Source organism: Pholcus phalangioides, unplaced genomic scaffold (assembly GCF_987345545.1).
Source record: "Pholcus phalangioides strain wild (caught in Gottingen) unplaced genomic scaffold, Ppha-v1.0 ptg000016l_1, whole genome shotgun sequence".
Classification (NCBI taxonomy): domain Eukaryota; kingdom Metazoa; phylum Arthropoda; class Arachnida; order Araneae; family Pholcidae; genus Pholcus; species Pholcus phalangioides.
Window position 1 is genome coordinate 7509275 of NW_028301609.1, and position 21050 is coordinate 7530324.

Below are 21050 nucleotides of genomic sequence, written 5' to 3' on the forward strand. Positions count from 1 at the left end.
AATATTATGTGAACATCATGAAGGAAAGCAAAGATGCTACACTATTCGTCACATGGATATAAAAAAAATTAAATGAAATATATGTTCAGTTATCCATTTAACAATTACGTTTTGATAAATTTAATGCCTCTATTTTTGATTTTTTTAACATTGAAAAAATGATTTAAGACTGAGAATTTTGCCTCAGTTTTCATCCACATTCTTACTGTAATATCGTTCCCATTTCAGAAGAAGGAAAAAAACAATTCTGTGTAACATAGGCCTATACTACTCATAGAGGGCAAATAATTTTCCAATGAGAAATCTCAATCTGTCTCTCTCTATTCCTGGTATGCTATTTTTATACCAATTCATTCACATTTATGAAATCTTAAGTTATCAATACCAAGTTTACTCATTTAATATGCATTAAACACTTAAGTAGTTATCATAAAGTTTAAAACAAATCCAGTAAATACAAAATATTATATATAAAATAAGAAATATAACCTTTAAGGAAGACAACAATATTTCGAGCATATTCATCAATCTCATTTGTTGCAAATTGAAAGTCATATATGGATGATTCTGTCTTAGCAGTAATCTTATGACATTCACAAAAGATGCTTGAACAGCTTCTGGACAATTCTTTGAAGAGAAGATACATTTTGTGAGAAGAACCCATAAGAATGGCCTGAAAATTATGGCATCACTCTTGTAATCAATAGACCAACTGGTTTTCCATTGCGAGCATTTCATAACTGAACTACTCAGACATGCATCAAGGATTACCTTTGGGAAGTATGAAATTGTCATATAAATATGTACTGCTGCTTTCACACATTAAACTGAAACTAACGATACAAATACAAACAAAACTTTAACAATATTAACATTTTTGAATGGCCTTGAAACAGATCATATCAAAAAAAAAATTTATAAGGAAGATTCTAAATACAGTGAAACTCGCACAAGTATACGACTCTCTGTATTGATAATCACCTATATAAAAATTCTAGCAAAGATACCCAGAACTGCTTAGGTTTTCTTCATGTACTGGGAGCATCAAAGGAGTGACAAACCATTGTAAAGGGACAAACATGTCTAAAGCGCACGTAGTTTGGGAACCAATTCAACCAAAGTAAACATCCCAAAAGTCATTGCTGAGTTTTGTGAACCATTGTTGTGCTTGACAGTTTTTATACCATTTGGGACATTTGTCCAGCTTTGATGAACTTTTGAATGCAAAACATTTTAACATTCAAGTCGGTCCCCGTTTGATATACACAGTATATAAAAAATTTCGCGATTAATTAAAAATTGTAGATTTGTATAGAGAAAATACACACGAGACACATACAGAACATAAATTTCATATATGTAGATTACTCTCACAGTTCCGGTGCATCCCCCATAGTATTAAAATATTCAGTCTACAACAATAAACTCTGTACAACAATATTTTTCTCTGGTCCCTTGAGTATCATTGTATAGTGTGTGTTGATATACACAAAAACCAAATTTTTGTGCATACCAAACAGGACCCGAACTTGTGAATGATAGGTTACTTCGAAAGTTTGTCAGACCTGGGCAAATGCCCTAAATGGTGGAAAAACTGTCAGGCAACAGTGGTTTGCAGGCTTCAACAATAACTTTTAGAATGTTCACTTTGGTTACCATGGCTCTCAAACAATGCTTCAAACATGTTTACCCCTCCACAATGGTTTGTCACATCTCTTATGGTTCCAGTATATGGAGAAAACACAGGCACAAGTATTTGTGCTTGTGCATGTATAAATATTTCAAATTAAAACAAAGATGAAAAAATAATAATTCACATATTAATCAGTGATATCAAATAAACAGTTTTCTAGACACAATCAGAAGGCTGAAGTTCTTCTAGCACCAGAACTAAAAAAACGTTCTTTCTGATATGAATGAAATATACACATTCCAGTATATTTATAAATATTATGCAGCCATAATACGACCTTGTTCTGAATTTGGAAAATTTCATGTTGGTATTACAATTTATAGTCAAAACTTTTGTAACTTTCAGTTCACAAGAGTTGATTTCAATCATCTGCATAGTATGCTTTCTATGAATTGCAGTTCACTAACTCTTAAGTAATATAAATTTTCAAAAAATTTCGACATATCAGTTTCTCTATACTGTTCAAGAAAGATAAATTTAATAATATTTTCAATACGCATTATCGAAATTTCTTCACTTTTACCTTAAGCATATGATGGGAAAATTCCAGTTTTCTGCTTGTGAGCAACCCAAGAAGAACTTTATCACCTCCAATCTTCAAGAAGTAGTCAGCACTTTCAGAATCAGATATAATTAAATGAAGAAGAGTTTGCAAAGCAGAGGCCTGCATTTCATTACTCTTACAACATTCTATAACCTGCAAATATTGAAAAAAAAGTTAATTGAATCAAACTGATATTAAAAAAAATACTTATACTAATTTGACATTTAATGTGGTTACTTATCATTTGGCCTTTATTATAGATATTTTACATTATTTTCATATATTAAAAAAATCATTATCTGACATTTATAGTTGCTTCATCTTTTTGATATTTTGTTATTCATAGCGGAATTAGTGTGTAACTATACATTTGGAGACATCATTCTATGTGGTAACTGGTAACATTGATATTACATTGTTTAGTCCAAAATGACTTTGAATCACCTGAAGATTAGTATTTTCAGTGTAAGCTCTACAATTGTTCACAACTGGTAGAATGTTTTCTTTTGACTTTTGAAAAATGCATGTCTAATTCTTTCAGTCATCCCTTAATATTGTTCCAAAAATAAGGAACCCTTGAATTGACCTCTTCACTTTTATAACAAATTTGTCAGATTTGGTGAACACTCCTGGCGGCAGGGATGAGATATCTCGCCTAATTTGATGCTTTCTTTTTGGGTAATTACAAGATATCTCACCACCTTAAAAACATAGTTTTTTGGCAATGACCAGCCTAGATACTATGATGCGTTATTCTTCCTTTCAAGCCTGTTTCCCATCCCAACCTAACCTTTCAGATCAACAGCTGGTGCGCAGAGTCAGTTTTTGTTTTCATTTCAATAATAGAATAAAAGAAAAATGGTGTTCAAAACATGCCATTTTTTCCCCACTTTGAAGTAGAAAAAAAGTATGTGTACAATATAAATAAAAGAAAAACAGAGTATTTCTCTTCCACGGTTTTTTTAATTTTTATTCTCAAAGTTATAAGGGAAAGCACAATCATCCGCATGAAATCAGAAGAAAGCCTTGGAAAAAAAAACATTTTGCTAAGGGTTTAGTGATTTCCACTGTGGCAGTTATAATGTGGATTAGGTAAATTTTAAAAACTGTTGGAAAAGTTAATAAAAAATGTCAGAAAAAGCTTTCAAAAGAGGAAAAACGAGTTCATAAAATATAAATTAAAAACAAATTTTTTTGCAAAATCTGACTGATTTTAATATTGATTCTACAGCATGCTGTTCAGAATCAGAGGACTGATTCATAAAAACGTGTCAATTGGAGGTTCGCAAAATTAAAAGCTGACTGCATATGAGCAGATACAGGATCTTCAAATAGTAGGAGGATTTAACACTTTAACATTCCTTCTCTCTATGGCTATCAAGAAGATATTCATTTAAAAATATAGTGATAAGACAAAACTTTGTTTTTTTTAATGAAGAGAAAATTTGCAATGTTTCAATTTGTAGCCATGCAATAAGATTAAAGACCAAAGAATCATGGCTAAACTGAGCACTTACCAACAGATAAAATAAAAAATAAAATTTATGCTGAAAGATATGCTCACAAATTTTTTAAACAATAACAATGAGTTTACTTTGATTAATACAAGAAACAAATATTGACTACTTTTTCTTTAAAGAAACTTTATAAATACAGAAGATTCTTCTTCGCAGTGTTGCTCCTCATTATGATGCATATTTATATATTTCATGATTTTTATAAGAACAGATATTTAAAAATAGAGCCCAGATAAAGTCTTATACCAAGCTTTCAATGTCACCCCCTTTTCTCTCCTAGCATGTGTGAAAGAACAAGGGATTGCTATATACATCCGACTTTATTTTTTTTGCACATCATTCAATGATTTAAATGTGATGAGTACTAAAATGAAATGAAATTATATAGTCAAGCCTGTTCACTTACTCTTGCAAATAAAAACATAAAAACTGTAATCCCACCAACACGATGCATAGCAGTATAAATATTTGTGACTTTAATAGGTGACAACCGCCCAGTCAAAAGCAGCTGACAATAGTTTGGTTCTTGTTGAGCAGGCCAGTCATTCTGAGTCATTATGCTGAGAAAGCAAAAGAAATAAATTTTAAATTTATTTTTGGTTCGAAGAAATCAATGAAAAATCAGCTAATTATAAAATCAGAAATTATTAAAATAATTATGATGATATAATTAGCTAAACTAACAGCTTTCCTGTGAAGTATTTGTCTCATGAAACTCTAATCTTTTTTCATTAGCAGGACGGTTTGAACCTTGGGGTAAGCCCTTATTAAAATACTAATTATGTCTTTTTAACTGAAAAATATTAGATTTATACCGTTTTATTTGGACACATTTTCCAAGAGTATTGATTTTATTACTGTAGAGAGTATTTCCAAACATTCGCAGTTTTTGAGACTATTTAATAACTTCAAGAAATGAACAGAGTGATCCCAGTGACAAAGATTTTTTAACTATATATATAAGAAGGTACTTATAGCTTGAGAAATCGAGATCAGAAAACATTCACTGTCTGTTAATCGTTTTAATCACAAGCAGAGCCGAATCTTGAATATATCCTGCAAACTACACAACCGCAGAAGGCGGTAACTGAAGGGGAAGAGTGATTTTTTATTACCAAAATGTTATTCACTTACACTTGAACAATGCCCAGAACCGGCCCTGATCATAAGATCAAATTTGGAAAATTTATGGGAAATCATTCATTGTCAGCTGCAATAAAGTCTAAGCAAAAAATAACTTCATAAAACACATTGCAATAAGTAATACATGTCATCAGTAACAACTGATTTTATCGAATTCTTTTATGATTTTATTGTTTTCTTTGTGATTTTGTTTAAAAAAACTTTTCTTTTAAAAATAAAACTTAAAAAAAAATTTGATAAAGAAAATATCCATACAAAAAATATGCATTGTACGTATATTCAACAGCAAAAAAACTGTGCGCAGGAATCGATCAAAAACCATAATGTCAATACCTAAAATTTGCAGATGAAGCAAATGGTGCAAGTAATGGGAAGATAATTCCAACTGACTGAGGATACAGGGCATACTTTGCAGGACTGAGAGCAGAATATGATAATAGAAGATTTTTCTAGAGATTGAATGATACAAGTTAGAACATGTACAGGTATTTTAAATTAGAAAAATTACATCATAAATCATTCTATTTTACAAATTTAAGGCAAAATTGATATCAAAATTTTTAATACAAAAAAATAATATAGTGTCAGTGTTATTGAAGTTTTCAATGTAATAAGCGAACTGATTCTGATTAGTAAGGCTAGGATTTCTATGACTGCACATTTTTTTATGATTTCCAATATTTCGCTATTTTTTATAGAGCATATTCATTCGGTTTTAGATCATAAAAATCCTAGCCCTACTGATTAATACAGCTGATTTTTGTTTAACTCTACTCTCTTCTTATACAGATGCAGGGCTCCCACTCAAAAAATGAGAAAAGTAGGAAAACGCAGGACTAAAAAGTAGGATGGGGGAGGGTAGCCCCCTTAGACAACATAATCATAGCATAATGGGGAAAAAAAAAAATTTCAAAAAAAAAAAAATTAAATAATTTTAAAAAAAAATTTAATTTTGAATTAACTTTTTTTTCCCTAGCACTATTTCAGTCAAGCCAAAACAAAATGACAAATGACTTGGTTACAAAACCAATTTTTGGCTAAAACAATGCACTAGCAACCACAGATAATTCTTTGCTGTCTCTCCTCATATATATTACATTCTTTTTCGAGTCTTCCAAAGTGAAGAGCTTGTCAACTCTCTTCGACGAGGCACAGCAAATTTTGAAGACGTACGTTTTTTAAGAATGGCACACCTTCGAGACCACTTTCAAAAGCACAATGCAAAATGTATAAATTACAAGATCAGTCGTAAATAAGGCAAGGCGAACCAGATAGTTTTACTGTGTTGTTCATCATTTTTTAAATTCTACTGTTTCGTTCACATTTTACTGTTTGATGCCAATGTAATCATTTTTGACAAATGAAGCACTTCCATTTCTAGCTCTTTGCTGAGCATTGTAAATATTGTTTATGCCTCTTTATGCCTTAAAAATACAGAAGACAACTGAATGCTATTGGGTAGCATCAGAATCACCAAACCTAGAATAGGCCTACGTATCCAACTGCTTTGAAATGCAAACTGTTGTTTCACCTATTTGCACCATAATTTTGAATGATGAAAGTTACTATCCAAGACCATGAAGTAATAAATACAAAATTATTTTTCCATCCAGACAGAAGTTTTTAATGACTACTATACTTGTTGAACCCTCAAACTAAGCAAATGAAAAATTAATCAAATGGTCCACATACCTCCCCCCCCCCTCTAAATTACCTTAAAAAAGATACAATTTCTGCTTTGGCTGAATCATTAATTGCATTCTCCAACATTTGTATAATATTTGGCAATATATCAATAATTTCCTGCTAAATTAAAATCAATTACACAAATTTTGTTGATAGGATTTGGTGAAAAGTAGGACAAAAACTAGAAAGTAGGACATTTTACCAAAAAGTAGGAAAAGTAGGACGAGTGGGAGCCCTGCAGATGGTAATATCAATCACATAAATTTGAGATTTCACAATGAAAAACCATTTGTAAATGGACAGCACAGGGATTTTTACCCTGTTGGATTTTCTGGGTCACTTTGAAGGAAAAAAAACTGTTGTAAGTTTGATAGTTGATGAGAGCACCTCAAAGCCAAACTCAACTTTGTGAATAGTAGAAAAAAAAATTATCTAAGCTCTTTTCCTGCTCTACTCGCTGGCAAAGCACACTTATGTTCATCCAAAGCAGTGTTATAATTTTAGTAAAATATTTATGTTTGTTAGGTTGAGTTAATAACTGCTTTATGCGGTATGGGGCAATTAATTGTGTTTTACTCTTTTCAGCATAAAAAATGCCATATTTTCAAATCTTATTATACAGATTTTATTTTTTTTTATTTAAGAGAAAAACAGTTAAATACATGCACAGTAAACCTGTCTTTAACGAAATCGAAAGGGACTGAGTCTTTTTTTTTGTTGAACAAAGGTTTCCGCTTAATAGAGGTTCAATTGACATAATGTGTAAAATTATGCCATGATCTCGTATGTAATTGAAGTACAGCATAATCAAAATAAATCACTTGAAATTAAACTAATTAATTTGAATGTACATAAAATAATGTACATCATTTACTCTATAATTACTAAATGTTTTGGTTTTCACAGCACCAGTATGAAACTTCATTTGGGTTGTTTTTGGCTTTCCTCTGAAATTTTCAATGAGGGTGTCAATATCTGTTGTGTCAGATTCAGTTTGTACATTGTCTCTCATCGATATTTATGTAATTTCGTAACTAGGGGGTTTTTGGGGGGGGGGCAACATGATTTCGTTGCCTCTATCACTGTAAAATTTGATGATTTTTCCACATAAAATTTGTCATTTCCTAAATTTTGCTGCCAGAGCAATTGCTCACCCCACCTTCGCCTCTCTCCAATTCCGGCCTTGCTCAACACTTATGATCATGGAAAGCAGCTTGCATACAATTTTGTTAGTCGTATATCATATATCACTTGGAAATCTAACCATTACACTGATTTCTTCCATAGAAAAGCCTGCTTTACTGAAAAATTTTGTTACAATTTCAGAAAGCAACTATTTCACTAAATGTGGAATTTCAAAAACCACAGCATCACATACGCTAATGGTTTTATAAATCTAAGGGTGGGTGAAGTAGAACTCACATCGGCAAGCAATTATTGCATTAAAAATTTGATAAAAGAACTAATATTTTGCATGATCCTTTAGTCAATAGGTCGCAAAACAATCAAAGTGTTTGTGAGAAATATTCTGTTAAAGGGTAAAATGTTCCTTTCCATTTTCATATTAGACAGGTTCCGTTTGATCCAGGTTTTTTAATGTGTATTTTGGCATTGAAATTATGGGACCATGATTTTTTCCGTTAAAGACAGGTTTCTGCTTAATACAGGTTCCGTTGAAGACAAATTTTACTGTATTTTGGAGAATCATATCTCAAGATGAGTTGCAGTACATAATTTTTAAACAAGTCACTATTTTTTTTACTTTTCATCAAAACGTACAATATTTTGTTAATCACTCACAGACAACGGAACAAACAATTTAAAGGTTAAATAGAAAATTTAACAAAGTCATAAAGCGTTCAAAAACTTTAAGAAAAGATAAATACATCTTCAGATAATGAATAAGCTATGCATCAAAAGGGAAAATATTTCTAACATTTTTTTGAGTAATTTACAATTTCTCCCTTTCATTTTCATAAGATCAAGTAAAATCAATACAAATAGTCAAAACAAATAAACCGTAATGAGTTCAAGGAAGTCAAATGGCAAGTATTGACTCTTGCTCACCTGCAAGGGCTCTAGCGAGGGAACCGAAAGCCCATTCAACAATGATCTCTCCAAACCTATTTTCAAAATATTTTTGACATCTGGTTTTGGTGGGAAAAACATTTTTTGTCTGTTCAAAGCAAATTTTGATATGTTGTCAACATTTGGACCTAAACTGGATACATAATATGAAATATCCTTAGACAGTGTACCTCCTGCAAAGAAATTTTCTTTTATAAAGAAATTTTATTTTTTATCAACCAGGTCACAATAAAACACAACTTTTCATTTTATTCAATTTTCATGTCATGAGATGTTTCTTATGACAAAAGCAATCCTAATTTTTTTTTAACTTATCTTTAGTCAAGATACTAATAGATCAAATTAGTTTATTCTGGATTGAAGTTTCAAACTGATGCAAATAAATTTTTTTAGAATTAAGGCTGAATTCTTGAACATGATTTATAATGAACTTAATTCAACTCATTCAAGTTCACAAAAAATGAAAATTAAATGCAGACCATAGACAGGGACAACTTTGCCAGTTTTTGAAAAAGATAACGTTTTGCACTATGCCAAGTTCTGTCACGACAGTACCCAATTGTCCGGGGGAAATATGTTGTAAACATTTTGTATGTTTTTTTTCCTTTTCCTCTTCCTTTTTTGACACAAAATAAAGTGTTCCAGATTCTGCCATGAAGCTGGGCTAGAAGAGATCTCGCCAATGGGATAAGTCTAGTTGCAAAGTTCTAACATTCATTTATTCCAAGTTCCTGAACCAACCAATAGAGGGACCAATCTTTTCATCGCACAGAGAAGATATTGAATGATAGCCTTTTCGCACATTTTCAACCCCCCCCCCCCAGTGGTTCACAGTAGTGATGAATCTGATCGTGTATTCTTTACATGGCACATCTAAATCGGAACCTGAGCAAGATGAAGAACCTACTGAAGAGCTTTGACAGGAATTAGTTGCTCCTGCTGTCCCTGCTTCTTCCCTTATGATTCAACCATAGGCGAACATAATGAAATGATGAATGTCAACATGGTCCAGGAGATTGATGGTAGAGTTTCTAAACAGCTACAGCTTGGGTGTACATAACTGACTTTCCTTACTAAGGAAACCGTGACAAATTTACCTTTTTGACAAAAATGTATAACTTTTCTGAACTTTGATGTTTGTGAATTTTAAACCTTCCGATTTTAATGTTTCAAATATTTTTATATTTTTTTACAATAAAAAGTTAATGCTAATGTGTAACGTGCTTTCATTGTTAAAAAAAAAAAAACTTTTTTTTGGTGTTTTTTGGGTGATTCCCACTGGTTTTAACACATACTGTTTTTTATTGTTTAACATATAAATCTTTGCTTAAGTTGTCATGTTTCCACAGATTGTGGAACTAGAGATCAACACTATTGTTTTATGATGGTTTTGAAGCATTTTTATTCATTAGTTAACAAAGCAGTTGAAAGAAGAAAAAAGTGACAAAGCTGTCCCGGTCTACTCCATGTTTAATTAATATTAAGTTTGATTTATATAGTCCCCCCTCTCTTATTCAATGCTTTCACTTCCTATAAGCCATAGTGATTTCAAGTGATGTTTTATTTCAGTCATTCCTTCAAAATATAGGATACGATATTAGTGCCAATTTTTTTTTCCAAGACTGGAACTAATCTCTCATCAGAAAAGGCTCTAGAAAAGAATGGGCAATTTTGAACTCCCAAAAGCTGAAAAGTTGCCACTATACAAACTTAATACATTGCAGTACGTCACTAAGCATGCCAATCAAATGCTCAGCTAATATAAACCCTGTTTGTTTGCTTATGCTCTTTAAACCTCAATAGAGATTGACTGTTTTTTCATAATTAAGGCAGATAAACTTTTGAATATGCAGTTAAAACTAAGAAAAACTATGTACATGAAATCTGAGTATTAAGTAAAGATATTTTCCAGTTTGAAAGAACATTTCATACCTACATTTTACTAAGAAAAAAAAATACCTTTGAAGAGCATAAAACTTGCAAAATAAAAAGCTTCACATATTTCTTCCTTGCTTTGTCTAACTGAGTGCCCCAAAAGAAGGAAATACAGTGAATTTTTCTTTGGCAGATGATTTTCTAAGTCTAGGTGAATAGTGTATTCTTTCACTCCATCTACCAAGAGGTTAATCTACACATGGGAGAAATCAAAATTTTATAGTGGATTCTCATCTTTGACTTCTTAATATTTTATTCTTTAAGCACATAATATACTTTTGATAAATATGATAGCTGTAAGATGGGAAAAAATCGATAATGTGATATAGGCAGGGCTCGAAATGAAGTGAGGCAAAGGGGGGCAACAGTCCCAAGGTGTCAATCTTAAGGAGGCAAAAAATTTTAGGGATGAACATTGAAAAAAAAAATTTCTTCAAGAAATACAAATACAAATACAACGCCACAACAGGCAAACTGCCCAACGAGGTGGCTGACCCAAGAACATCGTGGATCCCCGAGCCCCTACCAACTACTGCTACACCGCACATGCACCCCCCCCCCCCCCGCGGAAACCCCCATCGAATCGGTACATGCGGGAATGTGCGTGTACGTGTAGTGCAACCTGACGTAAAGTTTGTTTTTCTGTGTAATGCTTGTTATGTGTAGTGCTGTCATCTGCCCCCAGTTTTACAAACTATGAGTGAAGTGTTATGGTTGAATGATTTACCGTTGTAGGACTGTTGCTCTCTGTGGCGAGACTTGTTAACGGGGAGATCGGCTCGCATTTGCGCCTTGAAGTTGGGAACCACAGAAAACCAACTTCAGCCGACCTTGAATGTTGAAATAGAACTTTTTATTAACTATGGAGTTTTGAAATGGAAAGGGTGGGCTAGCAAAATCAAGAGTTTGCCCCTTCTGACAAAAATTCTAGTTACAACCCTGGATGTAGGTACTAAATTAATTTTCCCACAGCTAAAATTAAGATGTAATATAAATTAACACACCTCGGTCATATGTTTGTATTCATGATTAGACACAGATAAAATTATCTTATACATATATGTTAGAGCCAATGTCTGAAGTGTTAACAAGTTTGCAAAGTGAAGTTTTGTGAAGCAACTACAAAGTAAATTAGTCATTATCAAAAATCTTATAACAATGTGCAGGGTGAAACAAACTTTAGAAATAACATATGCCATATATAATCATACATAAGCCCCCCCCCCAAATTTTTTAACAAAAAAGCTTGGCTTACACACAAGTATATCTACTCCTTAATATAAAATCAGGAACTCGAAAATGGCCTGTTTCTATGCAATGGACATTAGTGACGATTTTATGTAACGGAAGTCTGTGACGTTTTAGTGTTACGGAAATCGGTTACGATTTTGGGTTAAGTTTTCATTTAACCCTTGCATATTTTGGGACCCATTTCACCTATGTACTGAGAGGCTCTCACATCCTAAAACATCCTAAAACAGGGCCCCTAGGCTGGAATAAATGGTGAGCCCCCCCCCCCCCAAAACAAGCTTTTTCACAGGTTCCTCTGCGGTTAATTTATGGTGTGAAAAATCAAAAAGTAATAAGAATCATTCCGGCCCCTGTCAGTCCTGCCCTTACGGGGGTCATGCCAAAAGGTATGTATATGTATAATATACATATATCACCAGTGCTCCCAACACACAGGGTCAGGGTACCCGGGGGATTGCACATATACCTTCATGAGGAAGTTAAAAGGTTTCATTTCCAGGGGCCCTTCATGGATCTCATTGTTTTCTTGCTGTTTTAACATTGAAAAATTTGCGATAGTGGAAGCCCAAGATATATCCAATCTGGGGGCTCTTAAAACTTGAGAATTCCATCATGGGTAATTGCATGGGGGCCTGGATTTTATTTGTTGGTAAAATGAATAGAAATGAAAATTTTTCATGGCACTCACAGCGGGGATGACAGACAAGCTTCCAAGTCAAGGGGGCCCATGTTTACAGGTTTCATTTTGGTGGCCCTGGATGAATCTGATTCTTTTTTGTTGTTTAACATTGTAGAATTTGCAACAGCAGAAGCCTGAGATAAATCCAGTCTGGGTCCCTCTCTAAAAATCTGCATCTTGGATCCCGCTCCTGGATGTGGTGTCGTGGATTTTATTCGTTGTAAAATTGATAAAAATGAAAAAAAATTTGTGGCCCCTCACAGAGGGGATGCCCAACAAGCCTCCAGGTTGGGGCCCAATGGAAATGTTGACAGGTTCTAATTCGGGGCCCCTGGATGTATCTCATTGATTTTTGTTGTTTAACATTGTAAAATTTGCAACGCATCGGTAGCCTGAGATAAATCCTGTCTGGGGCCCCACTAAAATTCAGTGAATTGAATCTGGGGACCCCATGGGGAAGCTTTCTAGGGGTACTTGATGATTTGTTTTTTGTTGCTTTATTATTGTAAAATTTGCTTCAGTAAGCTGATGCTTCCCCATGTCCCTTTTTATGTCGTGCTGATGAAGTGGGACGAAATAAACAAGATATGATGTGAAGAGAAAAGAGGGGGAGGGCACCAAAGGCAGCAGGGGGGCAGAACCCCCTAGTATGGTATAAATTCTCATCATTCTTCTATATTGTTTTTTATATGGTTACTTTAATTTATACTTTCATATCAATATATATTCATATTCATATACCGTAAAACCTCGATAAGTCGTCACCTCAAGTTACCGAAAAATTATGACGGCTTAAGTGGAGTGACAACTTAACCAGAGTTTCATCAGTTTTAATGTGCGATGTTATGAAAATCGTATAAATTTAAAGTAATATGACATTTATTGAAGTATGAATCAAAATAACAATATTAATAAAATTTATAGATTGCGAAAGAAAAAATAACAGCAATTTTTTATTTTTTTTATCTCTTATTACTTAAATTATTGTGGTGAAATGTACTGTACACTTTGATTTAAACTAGTAATTTTTAATTTAGACTAACAGAGCCACTGTTTGAATAAGTAGCTTTTCTTCATAACAGAACTCTCTATTGCACATTAATTTTACATATACATCAAATTTAGTTTTAGTGTTTGAATTCTTCACCAGTAGCTCATGATGCAACTACAAAGTAATCTCGAACACTTTTGACTTTGTGGAGGGGGGCCCTGGGCTGGGAAAACTAAACAGAAGACCTCAACTTGGGAAAGAATGTCTAATTTTTTTTCTTTCTATGATTATTTATTATCCGTGCCCGTTGCACTTTGACTTTAACTTGATTAATTTGATTCTTCAATTTACATAATTTTTGATTTCCTTGCACTATGTAATCTTTGACATATCAATAAATTTTGGTTTTGCCGGAGATGCCCTGGTCCCGCCCCTTGGGGGGGGGGGGGTTAGGAAGCGAAGTGCTTGCGTTGCTTCTTGCGACAGAGCTTGGGTGTCTCACGGTTTATCCAGTTTCTCCAATGGAGCCCATGCAGAAATGAGATCTAGCTTGAATAGTCCCCAACGTTCCAAAAACCTTAGTCTGCAAATGAACTTCCCAAGCGTAGCTTTCGCTACTTAAACTGTTCCGTTTGGGTTTATAGGATTTTATGGTGACTTTTAAGCATATGGCAATGCTGTTAACAAGCTCTTTTTTTAATGGGAGCCATAAAAATAGTCTGTTCCTCTTTCTCAAACTTTTTCATAGTGACGACTTAACCGAAATTAGCGACGAGTAAACGAGGGTTTAATAACATTGTGGTCTATGAGAGCTGGAAAGATCTGAAGAAAAATGTCGACTTAACCGGAGTGACGGCTTAACGAGGTTTTATTGTATATTCATATACATTCATATCACATGAGTTACATTTTTTTATGCTTCTTAAATGAAACTGTTAAGTTTATAGTAACAATATTTCATGCAGATACACCTTCTGGAAGCATACTTTTTTTCCTGCAGAGTTGATCTCAGAGTTATCACTATAATTCACTGATATGTGATACCATTTTCCTTGTGTCAGGACCCCTTTGCATGTTTCTTCAGCCAAGCAAGTCCCGTCTTCCTTGTTATATAGATTTAATCTATTTTAAAATAAATAATATGAAATATCATGCAATCTTATATTTGTTTTTATGCAAATACCAGAAAGCTAACTAAGCAAGCTTATTAATATACTAATATATAACTCAAAAAATATCAAAAAGTATTCAAAGTTTATTACCCTAGAAAATCATATTTATTGTATTGCAAATTGAGATATGATGATTACCAAAATAATATCCCATGACCCTTATACAACACATTACAAAAACAAATTGTTATGTCATGAAAGTTTTGGCTATATTGCATAGTTTTGGTTGCAGTTTCAGAATATTGACTATATTCCAAATAATGCATGTTCAAGATATTTATATGCAACAAATGTGCTAAAATAGTCATAAAGTTGGAAAAAAAAGACCAAATTTGCACCCTCAAGAGATAAGGTCACTGTGATTACACAGTACATCTTACATAGGTTTTGTGCAATGACCTTTCTCTTGAATAATAGCTTGAAAATTATGTTACCATCTATTTAAATGGCATTACCATTGTCTTTTAAAACCTAATTACACTTATTCACGTTGTTTGTTATGAAAGTGATCATTTTGTCACATCACTGGAATTTTTTGCAAATTAATGCACAACTAACCAGGGCCTACAGTTTGTTATTAATTCTAAATGGTAGAATATTCAACTTTTTTTTTTGTTTCCACAGAGAGGTTGGACAAACCCCTTGGTGAGAGGAGGAGGAAGTTTACTCTACTGTCTTCTTATCCCAGTTTCTGTTGTACCTTTGTACCAGGAAATATTCCGACAAAAATTGAGCAACTATGGAACTCACAACATCTCGGGACATTCTTTGGTGTCATAGAAAATTGTCTTATCAACTTGGGCTACCATAACAAATATTTGGTTCTTAACATAAATTTTTCGTACCTTCATCAATATCATCATCGTCAATCATTTGTGTCTCAAGAGGAAAGAGCTTAGGCTTTTCATGTCTTAACCAGCAATATTATAAGCAAAATGTAAGACTGACCAACAAAATTTTTCATAGATGTTCACTGTAGGAATTCAGACAAAATATAATATTCTTTATAATCTGGACATGTGTTAGTCCACCATGTTCAATAATTTGAGCATGGAGGAGGGAAAATACGTCACTGCATGTCTGCATGCAGTCTGTATGTATTATTCTAATAGGTTGTTAGGATCTCCATGAATTTTGTTACAATAATCACTTGTGATTTAGATAATGTGGTAGAACCTTATGCCAAATTAGTGAGTCTACTTTAACTTAAATTTAGCAGTAAAAATGTGATACCAAATTGATTGAAATAAATTCACAAACAGTCCATTCAAACAATGCTTATATTAATTTACATACAATGAAATAAAATAGAGATTTTATGGACCTAAATATAATGTCTCCTTGTAATGTATTGATCCACATTTCAAACATCGAGGTATCAGACCCGACAGATGCAACATGAAAAACCATGCTGTCCCCTGTTGTTGTAGTTGACTTTGGTCCATTCTTTGCTATTTTTGCTGAAAATACATAAATTTGATTTTAAATCCAAAATAAAGAAATCTCCATTTCTTGAGCAACTCTACTTCAATTTTAACAAAAACACATTACTTTTTTCATAAATTAGAATTCCTATACATCAGTTGTATACTTCCTGTAATGCTGCTTGCTATGCACTTATGAGTAGATCAATGATCTGTTTGATTTGCTGGATTCAAAATTTTAATATTGTAATCTAATATACTCTAATACAGAAGAAAAAAATATTTTTTAAAAACAATTTCAATTTTCAACATATTTAAAGATTTTTAAATGGCAACTGCTTCAATCCAGTGAAATGAAAAAAAAAGTGCTTCATTGGATGGAACTTTTGAATGAGAGTGCTCAAAGCATGAATGCATGCATTTCTACTTTCAAAGACATCAAATGTTAATAAATAATATGAAAATCATATACCTTTGATGTGCCCACACTGATCTTTGTCACTATTTCCGGAAAGCATGAGCCACAATCCAAAAGAAAAGCTGCTATCTAATGATGATAATTTTGAGTCCTGGGTCAGAGGGAAAATAGCTGATGTGCAGCTCCATGAAGTCAAATGTGAATCATTTATCTTCTTTCTAGAGTATATGTCATATAGCTGTAAACATTGCTTCAGTTTATGCTTGCTTTCATTTTTCCATATTTTAAGGCGCATCTGAACACATGGAAATGACAAAATCTGAGATGGAGATGAGATGACTGACTCGACCAAATTCTTCATGGTATTCACAAGCAAACCCTTTTAAAAGATTGAAGAAATAGAATAGATAGAACCAATTCTACCCTGGATCCTTACAATGACTAAAAATTGCATTTTAATAACTATTATCAATCATTAAAATTTTATAATTATAATATATAATTGATCATAGCTGCTACATTATTGTACTGTTCTGGAATCATCATCATCACTGCATAATTTTTAACCATGCTCAAAGCCTGATTTATGGAAACAGTTAATGATCATCTCATATGTTATCAAGGAAATATACTTTCATTAACATATTATAATTTGACTTTCGGAATACTCGCCATACTCTTATGATGCTAGAAAGATTCAGTTTTGAATGGTGCAAATGGATCCATAGGTTTAATAACATAATCAGTATCAAGTGGTACACATTCTTGATGTGCACTCCAATTGAACAATGTTAACACAGGAATTATTAAATGGGCAATGCCAAAATGGCATTAAATTATCAAAGAAAGAGTAGAGGAAAAACAGAATTTTCAAATGTTTATATTTGTCTTTACAGATTTTTTGTTTAACAAATTCAGAAAAAAAGAAAGTCTGGCTTATAGTAGAATTTTTTAACTAAATTTGCTCACACCAGGGGTGCAAGTGCCCCTCATCCATTTCGGAGCAGCAAATTTCATTTTTGGAGCAGAAATTTTGAAAATGGAGCAGAACTAAACACGAACTATATCTGCAATATAAGGAGTAATTTTTGTGTGAAATGTGAAAAGTTTTGCCAAAAATGGTTGAAACAAATAATTCTAAATAAATTCCATTCACAAATTAAAAGCCATTTAAATTTTTTCTGAATTATCTTATCTGTCATTAATAAAACGTGTATTACTGAAATGACGAATACAAATTATTACTCTTTTCAAATTAAGCAACATGCATACTGAAAACCTAGGCAGCAAGAATTTCTGCTGCTTGAACACCAAAATCTTATTCCTCCTGATATAGCAAAAAAAGTGTGTGCAGAATATAATAAGAGTTTCCGTGAAAAAAAAAAAATTGGCTTCTCACAGAATTTAAAGGGATTCATTAAATTTAAAAGCAAAATGCAAAAAATGAGAAAAATATAAATACCTTATTTACTTAAAGAATTTCTCAACCTAATAGCATGTTAATAGATTACAAATCACGATTCGCTTTCAGAAGTACAGCATCTCAATGAATATTTTTTTCCAATTTTTTATGCCCTTGAACATAAGATTATGTATGTCTTATTCCATTAAACATTAAAGCATTGCATGGACAGATTTTTCAATGTTCGAACAGACTTTTATTTATTTGTTAACAATGAACTCTTTTTCACTGTCTGTGTTACCATGTGCTGAAGATAAAAAGGTCTTCAACAAAACTGGCAAAATTTTGAACTTTGGGCAGCTTTCAAAGTTAAAGTTTGAATATGTCTGCCCAATATCTATCTATCTATTCTCTGAACTGATTTCACTTCTTGTAATTGTTTGGATTGTAGTACAACCCATTCATCACACATAATCAATAGTTCTGTTGGTGATACAATGTTAAACAACATCCCAGCAATACGTGAGGGAGTAATGTACCATCCCAGCAATGCACGAGAGGGAGTGCGAAAAACAAGAAAGGGTGCAAATATTTCATTCTCTCCAACAACATGTTTTGGAAAAGTAGGACATTAATATATATTAGGTATCTCACAGAAGTTATGTAAAATGAGCATGCCCTAGTACAAACTCCTTCCTCTGACTGTTGTTAAGAGCATGCCCCTCCCCCACCAATGCAGTGGCGGACCGTGCGGCCATATTGGGCGCCGCTCAAGGAGGGGTGCCAAATGGAGTTGAAAGGGTGAAAAAGGTTTGTCGACCAAAAAAAACGTGGTCAGTAGCGCCAAAAAAAAAAGGTTCTGCATGGGTAGAGATTTTTTTCGCTCAAGCCGGCCCCGTTCGCCAAATCCGGATTTTCGCGATGTGAAATTGTTACGATCGGCAACCGCCGACGATAACCACATGACCGCATAGTGGCTAGATGACAAAACTATGAATATTTTAGATGGAGTTTTTACAGATTCTATTTTTTCCCAACGATCTCCGAAAAATTTCGGTAATTTAAACGAGTAAACCAATCCTCTTTTCGATGCATGCCGTCTTAGAACGCAGGTTGGCAGCCGCGAAATTACCGTTATTTTCAGTATATAGCAGGAGAAAAAATGGTCTCCGAAATCGGAAAATTCGGCATATTTATTCAGGGACTTTGATAGCCCGCCAGTTATACCAATAACAGTACAGGACTTTATACTTCAAGGTAGTATAACTACTTTCCAAGGTCACGAGATAACGCGATTGTGGTAGATGGTGGGAAGTGAAAATAAAATTGAAGTTTCTTCCCCCCCCCCCCGTATCTTTTTCCGTGTCTCGGAAAGAACGTGTCCCGTGAACATCATTTTCATGCGAATTTTTGCTTAATTAAGGGTATTTGACGTACTACAGTGCATTAGCGGTACCTCCGCGAACCACAAACAAGAATTGGCGCAAATGCGCAGGGATTCGGCGCCTTGGCGCACCATGTAGCAAGAGAACCGTTTCGGCGCAGTTTGGCGCAATTGGCGCAGCTCTTGCACCCCTGTCACACAAAAATCATGATTTTCCCCTCAACTTCAAATTACCCCAAAAAAATTGAAATTATACAAGAAATTTTAACATTAAATTAGATAGAAAACTCGAGGCAAATTTGTAAAAGTTCAAATTATCCAAAATTAGAATTCACCACATTTGAATTAACCAAGTTCTACTGTTTTTTGTTGACATGGTATTTTGTGCAAAGCTATATTTCAAAACCTTACAAAATAAGGTAAAAATAATTTCCATAATAAAAAATACATACCATAGGCGGCGACTTGGCCTTAAAAAACTCTAGGAATATTTTTAAATCTTCAGCAGGCAAGGAGTTTCGAGATAGAATTTGGAATAATTCTAAGACATCTTTCTGCAAATCTTGAAATTAGAATATAAATGTGATATTAGAAATGGTAGTACGTAACTTAATAAAACTGAAGCAATATTTAATCTTGAATAAAAATATGAATCAAAATAATATACAGGCAAGAAAACTTAAATTCTGTGGGTAAGTACTTTAAAATTATTTTTAATTTTTCAACTGAAATATATATACTTTTTTAATGGGCTTATAAGTAAAATTTCACCAAAATCATTCAGCATTTGCTTCAGATTATGCAATTCCTCAAGGGTAACTTAATTTCATACAAGAAAAGCATTACAAAGTAAATTATATATGAAACTCAGAATGAAAATTCTTTTGACATTGGGAAAAAAAATTGAAAAGTAGTAAAATTGAGGATATATTTTAATTCCAATATGAATAGAAATGTATCACATTGATCATTCCTTAAATACTAGAAAAAGCATTAATATTGATCAAAAACATGCAGTTTTTGTGTATTTGTATTTGATGGGAAAACTGATGGAATAATGAACTGTTTCCACTCATTGGTTATAATTGTAGAAAGAGAGAAATTCCTACAATCGATTCTACTATCGAGGTGAAAACATGAACCTGTCTTTCCTAGATATCTGTAGTGCATTAATTCATAGTCGGCTTCTCTGCTCAGATTTGGAAGATCAATGACAGCACTTATACAAGTGAAATTCAAAGCTGGGTTGGCATTATAAATTTACTATAAAAAGAATCACTTTCAATACTTACTTCAATCGAAATTAATGCTACATGTTCATGAGTAATGTGCACCTTAAATGTAAAATTATTTTCCTCCATCTAAGCCTAAAAGTAGACGTGTTTCACATACAATGCCTCAATAAGGTACATGAACGAATCAACTCATAGATGCATAAGTTCAAGCTCACCTAATGAGCCACTAGAGAGTCAATGCATGAGATATCCAATAATTTAAGAAAGAAACTATATAGACCATTGTGTTTCCCAATATTTTCATGTCACTGACTTCCATCCCATAGTGAAGGTCAATGCAGCACGTGGCATAAGAAAATCAATTTGGACAACACCCTCCTATTACATGCAAAATATGTTGTTTCTTATGAGTTTTGACATCATTAAAAATTTTATATTTCACAGCGGAAAATGTGTCATTCATTGCAATGGTAGTAAATAAAAAAAAG

General features: G+C 33.1%; 1 protein-coding gene across 1 annotated transcript in view; it reads right to left on the minus strand.

The window, feature by feature from the left end:
• Positions 1–21050, minus strand: part of mv (lysosomal-trafficking regulator mauve) — a 96279-nt gene that overhangs the window by 49375 nt on the left and 25854 nt on the right. The window contains exons 12-21 of the mRNA XM_089245932.1: positions 19780–19889; positions 16596–16920; positions 16024–16159; positions 14514–14649; positions 10631–10799; positions 8651–8844; positions 5231–5346; positions 4161–4314; positions 2217–2390; positions 490–771 (exon numbers count right to left, since the gene is read on the minus strand). Of these exons, the coding sequence (XP_089102058.1) occupies positions 490–771; positions 2217–2390; positions 4161–4314; positions 5231–5346; positions 8651–8844; positions 10631–10799; positions 14514–14649; positions 16024–16159; positions 16596–16920; positions 19780–19889 (1796 nt within the window). The remainder of the gene's footprint in view (positions 1–489; positions 772–2216; positions 2391–4160; positions 4315–5230; positions 5347–8650; positions 8845–10630; positions 10800–14513; positions 14650–16023; positions 16160–16595; positions 16921–19779; positions 19890–21050) is intronic.